Source organism: Bufo gargarizans, chromosome 6 (genome assembly GCF_014858855.1).
Source record: "Bufo gargarizans isolate SCDJY-AF-19 chromosome 6, ASM1485885v1, whole genome shotgun sequence".
NCBI classification, from domain to species: domain Eukaryota; kingdom Metazoa; phylum Chordata; class Amphibia; order Anura; family Bufonidae; genus Bufo; species Bufo gargarizans.
Genome location: NC_058085.1, coordinates 72,181,784 through 72,194,974, shown reverse-complemented (window position 1 = coordinate 72,194,974; position 13,191 = coordinate 72,181,784). Strand labels below are relative to the sequence as shown.

The following is a 13,191-nucleotide window of genomic DNA, read 5'->3' as shown; positions in this document are numbered from 1 at the left end:
ACCTGTCCTCTTCACACGGAGCACTATTCCTCCAAGTGCTACAGTTTGACCCTGGGGAGTCAGCTCCGGCTGCCCGCCCCCTCTAATTTAGGCCCGGTCCCTATTCAGGTCTACCCCGGTCTGTTGCCTCCTGCGTCCCCACGCTCCTTAGTCATCTCTATCGGCAGTCTACATTCCAGGAGTGGAGAATTGGATGGTGGACTTCCTGAGCCGGAAGACCGCGAATGGTCTCTGCACCCAGAAGTGTTCAACTCCATCTGTCTCCGTTGGGGCCATCTGGATGTGGATATGATGGCATCCAGGATCAACCACAAGCTTCCCACCTTCATTTTGCAGACAAGAGATCTCTGGGCATGTGCAGTAGACGCACTGGTGCCCCATGGGACGGTTTTTCCCTCCTGTAAGTCTTCCCCCTCTTACACTCCTACCTCGGGTCCTTCGCAGAATCAAAAGGGAGGGCATCCAGGCGATTCTCTTGGCTTCGGATTTGCCGCACCGAGCCTGGTACACTGATCTCATCCTTCTTCTAGGAGACACTCTGCGGCCTCTTCCGCTCAGGGACGACCTTCTTTCTCAGGGACCAGTCTTCCACCAGCATTTTTATTCGCTACGTTTGACGGAGTGGTTATTGAGACCGCCATTCTGTGGCGGGTTTCTGTGATGGAGTCATTTGCACCATGATTAAGGCCAGGAAGCCAACGTCGTCCAAGGTATATCACAGGACTTGGAAATCTTTCCTTCGCTTCTGTGCGGAGAGTCGTCTCCCTCCGCTCCGTTTTTCCCTTCCCACAATCCTCTCCTCTCCTTTTTGCAAATGGGGCTGGATTTGGGTCTTGGTCTTAGTTCTCTAAAAGGGCAGGTGTCAGCGCTTTCAATCTTTTTTTCCAGCGACCTCTGGCGCAAAAGGCCCCGGTTAAGACCTTTCTTCAAGGGGTGGCGCACACTGTCCCTCCTTATCCGCCCCCTTTACCCTCTTCATCAGATGCGTGTATGAATTGGTGGTGCTCTCCTGTAGGGAGCTCTTTCTTATTCTGCACCAAGATAAGGCGGTGCTTCGCTCCATGCCTTCCTTTCTTACGAAGGTAGTCTCCGTCTTCCATGTCAACGAGGACATCGTTCTCCCCTCATTTTGTCCCTCGCCTTCACATCCTAGGGAACAGGCCCTCCACCAGCTGGACGTGGTTCGTGCCCTGCGTGCCCCGGCATTCCGACTCACTGTTCGCTATTCCCGAGGGTCCTCGCAAGGGTTTGGCAGCCTCCAAAGGAACGATTGACAGGTGGATTCGCTTGGCCATTGCCGAGGCGTATCGCTCCCGGGGCAAGGCTCCACCCCTTCGTATAATGGATCACTCGTCCAGTTGCGATGGGCGCTTCTTGGGCCCATTTCCACCAGGCTTCCGCTTTACAGCTGTGTAAGGCGGCAACCTGGTCTTCCTTGCACACATTTGCCAAGTTCTACCAGGTGCATACCTATGCGTTGTCAGACATGGCTCTGGGTCGCAAGGTCTTGTGGGTTGTGGTATGTTAGTCTCCTACGACTGTGACTTCCATGGGCGTGTGGTTTCTTCCCTCCCTGTGGACTGCTTTGGAACGTCCCACGGTCCTGTCTCCCCCAATGATAAGAGCGAGAAAATGAGATTTTTGTGGACTCACCTGTAAAATCTCTTTCTCGCTGAATTCATTGGAGGACACAGCTCCTACCCTTTGTTTGTTCTCCAATTTTGCCACAGGTGACGGCGGTTGTTTGACTGGTGGGGTCCTCAGTTATGGGTTCGGACCCACTGGTTATTGTTCTGTTATTCCATTTCTGATTTCTTTTCCTCCTATTGCTTGTGCACAAATGGATATGCTGTCTCCAGGCTGGAGGGGGTATAGCCGACGGAAGGAGCTAATACTTTCTAGCTTAGTGTCCCCTCCTAGCGGCGGCAGCAATCCCCCCGGTCCTGTGTCCTCCAATGAACTCGGCGAGAAAAAGATTTTACAGGTAAGTCTACAAAAATCTCGTTTTCTTTTCCGTTCATTTGGAGACACAGCTCCCTCTCGTACTCTGGTTTTACAGGCCTACCTTGTGGCCTGGTTGATTCTGGGTTTGTTCAATGTTCTGTTTCACAGTTTTTTCTTGCTTCTCCTACTGCTTTTGCACTAACTGTTTTAGCTCAGTCCCTGTAGGAAGGGTATAGCTGAGGGAAGGAGCTCACACTTTTGTGCTTAGTGTCCTCCTCCTAGTGGCAGCAGCTATACCCATGGTCAGCCTGTGTCCCCCCAATAAACAGAAGAGAAACAGATTTTACGGTACAAAAATCAAGTTTTTTTGTGGAATAACTCCTTTAAGCAGAACGTTACAATACTGTTAAATGTTTATGGTATGTGTCACATGCCAGTATATGGAGCCCCCGATCAAGAGGGTTTTTTATAGAGAATTAGACTGAAAATTATACTATAATTTGGTTTCCATCCCAGCCAATGCAGGATCAGGCGCCTAGGTGATGTAGACTTTGGTTCGCTTCTCTTTACATCAGTCGCACCTAGGATTGTGGGATGTAAGGAAGACATTTCTGGGTCCGCAGTGGAGATATCGGAGGCCCTGTTAGATACGTTAATTACACTCTGTGTGCATGCTCGTCTTGACCGAAACTACACAATGTTTCCAGAATACAACATTTTCCCTATACACAACACAATATATCTCGCCCAGTTTCCTTGGGGGACACAGAAGACCTTGGGTATAGCTCATCTCCATAGGAGGCGTGACACTAAGTGAAGACTGTTAAGCCCATCCTCCACAGCTATACCCTCAGCCTGGAGAGAGAGACTGCCAGTTTTTTGCTTAGTGTCCAAGGAGGCAAGACACTCCCTGCTCTGCAGGGCTGTTTTCTCCTTGTTTAAATTTTAGATTTTTACTTTTTTCTTTCTTTTTGTTCCAGATCATCAGGGACAACAGAGACGCACTAGACCTCTCTGTTTCTCCCGGGGTTGAGCTGCGCCAGTGCCGGTCACCGCACTGCTGCCTCCCCCACAGAAGGCAAGGTGGATCAGGGCAGCCTAGCTCCCCTACATCCCGCCAGCGCAAGGGTCGCCCGCACGCCAAGTCCCTCTTCCAGCGTCCTGCCACTACGGTGCCAGTAGCTGAAGGGGCGACCCTGCTGGAATGGACCGAGGGTGAAGACGGCTGTGGTAAGAGAGTGGCTTCTCCAGACCTACGTCCCCCACCCCCCACCCAATGGTCTCCTGCGTGCCTGACCCCCATACTGGGCCTCTGGACCCTTCCCCTGCTGGACCTAGGCTGGCCCCTGGGGTGCCGCAGTAATCTGCTCCCTGCCTCCCCCCCCTTTTTTCCCTGGCCTTCATAGATGCAGCTAGTGGCTGTCTCCTCACGTGCATCCCGTCTCTGGGTCCTTTCCCCCCCCCATCTCGCCTGATCACATTGGGCCTTACCGGAGTGTGCAGGACGCTGCAGTGGAGTAAGGCCTCGCCTCCGGCCAGCACTAATATTCCGGTGCGGCCGGGCGCCGCAAAAATTTTAGGCTCCCGCGGCAAGCCGCCATTCCAGGCCCCCTTACTCTTCCGGCCGGCGGGGTGGGCTCCCGCGGCCAGCAAGCCGCCATTCCGGCCCCCTGTCTCTTCTGGCGGCGGGGTGGGCTCCCGCGGCCGGAAAACCGCCATTCCGGCCCCTGTCTCGTCCGGCGGCGGGGTGGGCTCCCGCGGCCGGCAAACCGCCATTCCGGGTCCCTGTCTCTTCCGGCTGGCCGGGGGGGCTCCCGCGGCCGGCAAACCGCCATTCCGGGTCCCTGTCTCTTCCGGCCGGCGGGGTGGGCTCCCGCGGCCGGCATTGGGCTTGACTATGCCCCAGCAGGTGCCGGTCGGCGGGGCTCCGCAAATTTGGTCCCAGGCTTCGCGGCCTGCTGGGCCGCAATTCCGACCGGCCCGCGGGGTGGGCTCCCGCGGCCGGTTTGAAGCGCCATTCCGCCTCAGGTCCCAGCGGTATAACGGGCCGGGCGCCGCAATTTAGCCCCCGGCTTCGCGGCCTACTAGGCCGCAATATTCCGCTCTCTGGTGGAGGGGGCGGGAACTTCTCCAGGCGCGAATTTTTCCCGCCTGGAGGTTCCTCCGCCCCCAGGGGATCGCACGCCGCCCTCCAGGCCGGATCCCTGTTAACCCTTTGGGTACAGGCCGGCTCCCAAAAATGGGTCTGTATAGTTGGCCCCCTTTTCTCCTGTCTCTCAGGTGCCCCTATATGGTGGCTCCCCTTTAGCCTTAGAGGCTGTGTTTAAATAAAAAATAAAAAAATTAAAAATAAAAAAAATTATAATAATAAAATTAATAATAATAGATCATGATTTCTATTGGACTGCACAGGACGCTGCAGCCTCATCTGTAGTGCTGCATGACCTCTTTCCACAGGCGGCATGGTGTTGCGCTCCCAGCCTGCGTCGCTGCTAGGGCATTTCCCCTTTTAGGCGGTTTTCTTGCCTCTTCCAGGATACGGCGCTGGCCAAGTGCATTCGGCCCTTCCGTAGGCAGCATTCATCATCTCTCCAGTTATGGTGCCTGCCATGTGCATCCCCCCCCCCCTCCTCCTAGGCGGGCTACTGCACTCTGCCTGGCTGGCCATGTGCATGACCCCCTTCTTAGGCGGAATACTGCACCTTCACCGGATACGGTGCTGGCCATGTGCACGACCCCCTTCCATAAGCGGAACGCTGCACTCTCTGGATTTGCTGCCGGCCATGTGCGTGACCCCCTTCCGTGGGCGGAACGCAGCACTCACTGGATTCGCTGCCGGCCATGTGCGTGAGCCGGCCATGTGCGTGACCCCCTTCCTGGGCGGAACGCAGCACTCTCACTGGATCTGTTGCCGATCATGTGCATGACCCCCTTTTTTAGGCGGAATACTGCACTCTCACCGGATACGGTACTGGCTATGTGCACGACCCCCTTCCATAGGCGGAATGCTGCACTCTCACTGATGTGCTATGATGTACTTATGTACTATGTTATTATGCTGCACTCTCACTGGTTTCGCTGCCGGCCATTTCTTAGGCGGTATGCTGCACTCTCATTGGATTCCCTGCCGGCCTTGGGTATGCCTCCTTCCCTCAGGCAGCATACATCCCTCTGTCTGTGGTTGTTTCCTCGCAGGTACGTTGCTGGCCATGTGCATGTACCCCATACATGGCAGGGTGCTTGCACTCTCGCTGGATCCGCTGTCGGCCATATGCATGACCCCTCTTCCGTGGGCGGTGTACGCACTCTTGCTGGATTCGCTGCCAGCCAGGGGCATGCCTTCCTTCCTCAGGCGACATGCACGCATTCTTAGTGACTGTGTTTGTCTCTCGCCAGTACGTTGCTGGCCATGTGTATGACTCCCATGCATGGCGGTGTGCTCGCACTCTCCCTGGATGAGATGCTGGCCATGTGCTTTACCCCCCTTTTTTCTGGGCGGCATGCTACACTCTCACCGGATACATTGCTGGCCATGAGAATGGCCCTCTAACATGGGTGGAACGCTTGCACTTCCATTGGATACGGTGCTGGCCTTGTGCGTGACCACCTCTCATTTCAAGGGCAGAATTTGGCACGCTCATGAGATTCACGGCTGTCCTTATATGGCTGTGCTGGACTTGTACATGTCCCCCTTCATTGGCAGAGTAGTTGCACTCTCGCTGAGTTCAGTGTTGGGTGTATTATTGCACACTCACTTAATGCTAGGATACCCCTGTGCATGTTCCCCTTTCACTAGGTGGACCTCCTGCGTTCCTGCTGGTTTATAGGGTATGTCCTGCTTCTCTGAAGTAGGTACGGCCTTAGGCATCACTCCCTTTTGGGACGGGCCTTTGCACTCTTGCCGACTGCAGTTGGCCAGGTACAATTTCCCCCCTTTCGGGGTGGACTGGTTGCGTTCCATCGCATGCTATACTAGGTTTGTGCATAACTCCCTTTCAGGTTGCACTTTGCAATTCCGTACATGCTGTGGCACTCTGGGGCGAGCCCCCCTTTTTCTAGGTGGGTTGGCCTTCTCGCTTACGGGGCTGCTCGTATGTATGCCTCACCTGCTTCCTGCGGCATACCTTTGTTTCTTGGGATACGATGCTTGCCGCAAGCCTTGCACTCGTCCCTAAGGAGTTCATTCTGTCCTCCTGACCGGACAGGGCTCTATTGCTCTCTGCTGCACCGAGCTGGGTGGTGCTCATTCATTTAGTTGGCCTTTCATTCCAGGGAGTGTTCGTGGGTCCTAGATGCATGCCCATTCGTCCTTCTGCGGCATTGCTTCCCTGCGCTAGTGGTCACATGGTCGAGAGTGCTGTTGTCTGCAGCGCCTCTTGAATTCTTTGTTGGCTCTGGCAGGACTGCGGTTCCCTTGCCTGCTGCAATTTCCTCCTCTTCGGATGCAGTGTGGTATGAGTCCTTCCTCTTGGCGCCTCTACGCTTCTGTCTGATCTGCTACCAGGTTCGGGCTGCTCTTCTCGGGAAGGTCACCCAACTTCTCTTGGGTGCTCGATTACCCAGGTCCGGAGGACCTCCGCCTTGAGGTTCTTCAAGGTATTCGCCTTCTGCGAGGCGGTGGACCGGGCGTCTCACAGTGTAGCGGGTTCTGCTTTTGAGCTGTCCTATGGCTTCCCTGTTGCCCACTCCTCCTCCTTTCGGTTGGAGGGTGTTATGCCGGCCTCTGTCTCGACTGCCTTATCTCGCCGGCTTTGTTTGGCTCCCGCTCGGTACAGATCACTCCGATGTGGCTTCCCGCCAGACTTCAGAGGCTGTTCTTTCACTGTCCTCCCCTCTGGGGAGAGCATGGTTGTTCATGTGGATGGTTCCGGTGTTCCTTTTGGCCTCGTACTGTCTCCCTTGTTCACACTGGCTGTATTAGCTGTGTGCCTATTTGCCGAGTCTACCGCGTTCTGTCCTCCCGCTGAGTGCAGATTGCGTGGCCCATTCTAAGACGATGGTCCTGCTGTAGACTTACCTTCTCGATAACTTGGGGGGGGGACTACCTTTTCGGTCCAGATTGTCCTTGATCTCCCACACCGGGACTGTACAACGTGGTTACATCAGCATGGACTTTAGCCTGTCTTCTCCTGGCATCTGGCGGATCCTTTGGGTTCTTTCCATCTGTCCTTCTGCTCCCCCACTCGGGTGGATAGCGGGACAACGTTGTTCGAAGGGCCGACGGGACTAGTTTTGTCGACCCTTCTGCCCGTGTTACTGGTCTGCGCCTGATCACATTGGGTTTTCGCCCGCTTGCCAGGCGACTCCAGCGGGTTCGCTACTGTCCACTCCTGGCTGTGTTTCGTCCAGGATCTGTCGTAAGACTTAGGTTTTTTTGTCTGGGGTTCTGTGGGAAGCTGTGCGTTCCCCACTCTGAATTTCTCTCCCCATGGTTCTGTCTTTTACTTGAGGTGTCAAAGTGTCAGGCGCTGTTCTTCCTCTTCCAGCGTTCTCGGCCCTCTGGGCCTGCCAAGACCTTCTTCCTCGGAGTGGCTCTTTGGTTCCTCTGTACTGTCCTTCGGTACCGCCCTGGGGACTATATACTGAGCTTCTCGGCGCTCCAATCTTGTCCTTGGAGCCGTTACAGCAGTTCTCTCTTCCCCTTCTGTCCTGTACGGTTGTGTTCCGTATCAGTCGTGTCTCTGACGGGTGCCGGAATGGCCCTTTTTTTGTTTACGAGCCGTCTGTCTTTTCCAGGACAGGGCTGTTCTACATCCCGTTTCTTCCTTCCTTCCTTCTGAAGGTGGTGTTTGCCTTTCGCTTCCACACCTCACCTATTTGGACGTTGTTTGGGCCTTGACGTTTTTACTTGGAGATCTCTGACTCTTGTAGATGTTCGGCCTCTTGGGTTTCCAGGAGGTCTGTGCATAGGGTTGACGGACTCCAGGGTGGTTTTCCTCCGCTTGATCAGATTGGCTATTGCTGAGGTTACCACACCAAGGGCAGGATTCTGTCTTTGGTGTCACCGTTCATTTCACCAGAGCGGTCGGTGCCTCCTGGGCCGGAGGCATTGGGCTTCGGCCATGCATTTGGGCAAGGCGGCCACAGGTCTACCTTGCACGCCTTACCGAGTTCTACAGGGTGCATGCTCTGACTTTGGCAGATGCTGCCTTGCCCCGCCTGGGTTTGCAGGCGGCGGTTCATTGATGCCCTTCGGGTGCTTCACCTTGGTGCTGTGGTCCCTCCCCCTTTTGGACTGCTTTTGAACGTCCCAAGGTCTTCTGTGTCCCCCAAGGAAACTGGGCGAGAAAACGAGATTTTTGTATAACTTACCAGTAAAATCTCTTTCTCGCTCTTTCCTTGGGGGACACAGCACCCACCCATTCATTGTTTTTTTCTCTGTACGGTTTCCGAGTTTTTGTTACCCGTTGGGTAGTTGGCTTGTTGGTTCCTTGTTGGACTTTGCCTTTTCTCACTGCTTGGACACGCAACTGGCAGTCTGTCTCTCCAGGCTGAGGGTATAGCTGTGGAGGAGGGGCTTAACAGTCTTCACTTAGTGTCACGCCTCCTATGGAGATGAGCTATACCCAAGGTCTTCTGTGTCCCCCAAGGAAAGAGCGAGAAAGAGATTTTACTGGTAAGTTATACAAAAATCTCGTTTTTCCTTTTAAACATAAAAACTACACTTTCAGAATGGAGTATATAGGACAAGATATCACTTGATTTCCTTCATATACTATAATTATGCATCCCTGTATTCATCAAGTAGGTGTCAATTTTGTTTGACCAAGAAATTTCCCTAAAAATTATTAATACACTGTTCTCGCTTTACCATAAATGGAGATCATCTGGAGTGGGATGCCCCCCTGGACGCATCAGTGCACTGGTCAGTTCCATTTTGGGAGGAGTCTAGCTGTCCTTAAATGGGTTATCTGTTTGATATTGATAGCCTATGATCAGGATAGGTCATCAGTATCATATCAGCGGGGATCGGGCACCCGGCACTACTGCAGATGAGCTGTTGGCCTAGGATGGTGCCTAATCACTCATGTAGCACTGCTGCCTCTTCAAAGAGCTGATTGACAGTGGTCTCAATAGTCAGACCCTCACTTATCTGATATTGGGGACCTTTCCTAAAGGATAGGCCATCAATAAAAAATTCCCTGAATATTCCTTTTAATAAAATCCGAAATTTTCTATTTTGAGTTTAAATCTGTGGGAACTAAGGACTCAAGTTCATTTATTTTCACTGACAAAATATGACATTGGGTGGGGACAGACACTATTGCACACTGGGTGCGTCAGTCACAGAGGTGACCACCTTGTGCACCATCGTATTGTAATTAATAGGATACAAGCACAATACTTGCTAGGTGGCGAATATTCCTGCACAACCCTTTTTATTGCACAGCATAAAGCGATGTTTACTATACTGCATATACATTAGTGCTTTGTCTTCCATCTTTTGTTAATGTTTGCTTTAAACTTGTATGGCTGGGGGGGCGTGGTTGTTCCCTAGTACAGTATAGCTCACTAGAAATAAAGCTATAGAGAAAGATTAATATTATATTCCCTTGTTATTTTATCTCTTTTTAGGTAAGTAAGCGTTCAGCCTCAGACTTGTGTGGAAGGAATGATGGAAACACTAAAGTGATTTTCCCTGATCTTCCCATGGCAAGCAATTCATTATCGGAGAGCGAAGTCCGAGCCAGACCAGGGGACTATGTGTTAGTGAAGGTAAAGCTGTTGATTTTTGAGAAGCTGAGAATATTTTATCTTTATACCTTCTGCTATCAGGTTTGACCATTGTGTTCTGGTACCTCTGTCTACAGTAGATATAATGTCTTCTATCAGCTTGCTTGGGATCTTCTGCTTTATAAAGTATAATGCAGATTTGTAACCCTGTTACTCAGATTTTCACCAGAGAAGCAAGCAAAGACACTTCTGTAAAAAAATAGATGTTTGTATATTTCCCTGGCTTTCTTCATGATGTACATCTTTGTTTATGTTACAGATTCTTTCATCTAGCTCCCAAAGCTTAAGAGGAAGACTACTTGGTCTAACCAGCCTTCAGTCATCACAGGCCTACTCCTGACCTTAGGGCTGGGACTCCAAATGAATATTTATTGGTTTTCTATATTCAGTAGTATTGTTGTCCAGCACACATTAAACACCTCATACTATACATACTTTTGTAAGAAGATCATAATACTTGTAATACTGTCTAGCTGTTCTGGAAAAGTTTACTAATGAGTCTAAAACCCATGATACACATTAGATTATCGTTATCCGAACCCATTAACTTAATATGTATGTGGACCTTCTGACTCTCCCCTGACAGATGATATCTGGGGAAAGAAGGATTGGGCAAGTTGAATTTCAACTTCTGATCCCGGTGTTCTGGCAGAAGAGAAGCTGCCATCAGAGGTGTCTGGTAGTGTCTTTCTACTATTTTGCCATTGAAAACACATGCATGCTCGGTCCAACTGAATGTTACCAGCTTGTAGAAGTAGATTGAAACATTTGTATTTTAAAAGAACACAGCCTTTCCGTGACCACAACATCTGCGCGCGTGAAACACTGGAAGCGCGCATTTCCGTTGATGCTCCCCCATGCGTCCCCCGAGTATCAGTAAGCCCCTATCTTTGTGAATGACAGAAGGCTGGTGCATAGTATTTCCTATGGAGCCCTTGCCTGTAATAGGGCTCCATAAGAAACTAGCAATTTTTTCATAGATTCCAATGCTAGTGCATTGGGGTCTATGAGAATAGCAATCTAATGATTGATTGTTATAGTTCCCTATGGGAACTATAAAAAAAAGTGTAAAATAAAAAAAACATAAAAATTCTAACCCTTTTCCCGAAATAAAAATAAAAGAACTAAGAAAATTAAAATAATACACATCATGGGTGTCGCCATGTGCGGAAAAAAATATGTATAAAATGTAAAAATATATTCCCCGTACGGCAAACAGCATGATGGAAAAAAAAGTGTCAAAATGGCGATTCACTGATTTTGGTCGCTTCATTTTCTACAAAAAAAAGTTAATTGAAAAGTGATAGTCATACACACCCCAGAATGGGATCAATTAAAAGTTCAGATCGCCGCACAAGAAATGATCCCCCACCCAGCTCCGTACACATAATTACAAAAAAGATATAGAGGTTAAAATATGGCGACGAAAAAATAAAACAGAAAAACTATACATTTAGGTATCGCCGGATTCGTACTGACCTGTAGAATGAAAGTAACTGGTCAGTTTTATCGCATATCAAACGTCGTAAATAAAAAATAAAAAAAACTGTCAAACTGTGGGAAATTGCTTTTTTTTTTTTTTTATTTCACCCCATTTGGATTTTTTCCCCCTGCTTCCCACTACATCATATGCAATATTAAATGGTGATTTTGGAAAGTACAACTTGTCCTGCAAAAAACAAGCCCTCATATGGCTATGTGAACAGACAAATAAAAAAGTTATCTCTCTGAGAAGGCAGAGAGCGCAAAAGGAAAACGCAAAAACAAGAAAAAAGGGAATCTGTCAAGTCATTTTCACCTATATAACTATTGATTGCAAACACATTTCAGACATACTTCTTAAACTTTGTTAGACTTCGGTCAGACTGTGTTGTTTAATGTGCCAGGTTTCCTTGAACTCTTTTGACTGGTCCTTCACCACACGAATTCAGAAGTTGGAAAGTGATATCAGAATAACTAGGTCTTTTTACCAGAACTTTTGTCGGATATATTTGTAATACTGGTTTACTAGAAAAGACAGACACAGGACGCCAGTACTTGCATTGCAGTAATTTATTGATAAGGATTCTCTGTAGATTATAAGGTTTATGGAGCGTGTACAAGCCTTGTGCTGATTAGTTACTCAGAAATGTCTGTGCGAGCAAGAAAGAGGAAGGACCATTTGGTGTACATCACAAGAGCATTTTGCATCAAATCAGCCCTGTCATCCTTGTATATTGGTCCTGGTTGTTTATTAAAAATGGAAAATGCACTGATTCTATATAAAAACAAAAACAGAAAAAAGATCAATCAAGATAATACTTTCAAAACAGCAAGTACACCATGTGCAGGTATATCATATCAGGTGTATACACAGTGGTCAATGAAAAGTGGGACTGTTCCCTGTATTGATCCCATTGATTGTTGGGAGAGTGGCTCTAAAGCCCCCTATACACATTACCAGTGTTGGACTGGGGTACCTAGGGCCTACCAATAAAATGTATTTTGGGGGCCCACCGTACTGACACATTCAGATATAATAAATAATCTAACAAGTTTTTTATATGAACATAGGCTGGTTGAGGTGCTGTACATTGAATATATGTATGTAGTGCAGTGAGTCTAATGTGTTATGTGCCACTTGTGCAGGGGGTGGGAGACTAGGGGCCCACATTGCTCAGGGGCCCACCGGGGGATTCCCCTGTGGGCCAGTCCAAACCTGTACATTGCACATACTTTGTTGGTCAAACCCACTGTAGTCTGTGGAACTAGTTGACAGTTGAATGTGTATGTGAGATAATGTTAGAGGAGAGATGGATCAGCCTCATCAAATTCAATACAGAATCCTTTTGTTCTCCAGTTTTCTTTTGCACCAGTTTTGACAAATCTCCCCCCATACACTCTTGGCTCATGGAGGAGATGAGAGAACAGGCAGTGGCTTATCCCCCTCTCCCCATTTAAATGAATTGCCTGAGCATGTGTGTTAGGCTACATACAAATCCAAAACACTGAAACGCAAAAATATGGATGACGTTCTTTTGGCATCCATATGGCATCCATTTTTTTACGGATATTGTAACAATGCCTATCCTTGTTTGCAAAACGGACAAGAATAGGACGTGCTCTATATTTTTTTCGGGGCTACAGAATGGAAATACGGTGTGCTGTCCTCATTTTTTGCGGACCCATTAAAATAAATGTGTCCTTATCCAATCCGCAAAAAAGCGGAACAGACACGGAATAAAAATACGTTTGTGTGCATGTAGCCTTAATGGTAGAATTGAGAGATACAAGACATTCAGCTGACGGCTATCTTGAGTATGGCACTCTTAACCCTTTAGTGACCACCCATACGTGTTTTTACGGCGGTCACTAAGGGGCCTTAGGCTGGGCCGCCGCGTTTTTACGGCGGCCCGGTCTAAGCGCTGCACGGCTCCCCCGTGCAGCGGGGAGCGCGGACCCGGCTCTCGCATGAGAGCCGGGGCCCTGCTCTAACAGCCCGGACCGGCAGGAGTGCCAATCCGGGCTGTTTAA

At 49.6% G+C, this 13,191-nt stretch overlaps 1 protein-coding gene across 4 annotated transcripts in view; it reads left to right on the top strand.

Annotated features, from left to right (window-relative positions):
• CDK5RAP1 (CDK5 regulatory subunit associated protein 1) overlaps window positions 1-10,108 on the top strand; it is a 71,242-nt gene extending 61,134 nt beyond the window's left edge. For all 4 annotated transcript variants that reach the window (XM_044297412.1, XM_044297413.1, XM_044297414.1 and 1 more), the window contains exons 13-14: window positions 9,520-9,660; window positions 9,938-10,108. In XM_044297412.1, the coding sequence (XP_044153347.1) occupies window positions 9,520-9,660; window positions 9,938-10,018 (222 nt within the window). In that variant the 3' untranslated portion in view covers window positions 10,019-10,108. The remainder of the gene's footprint in view (window positions 1-9,519; window positions 9,661-9,937) is intronic.
• The last annotated feature ends 3,083 nt before the right edge of the window (window positions 10,109-13,191 follow it).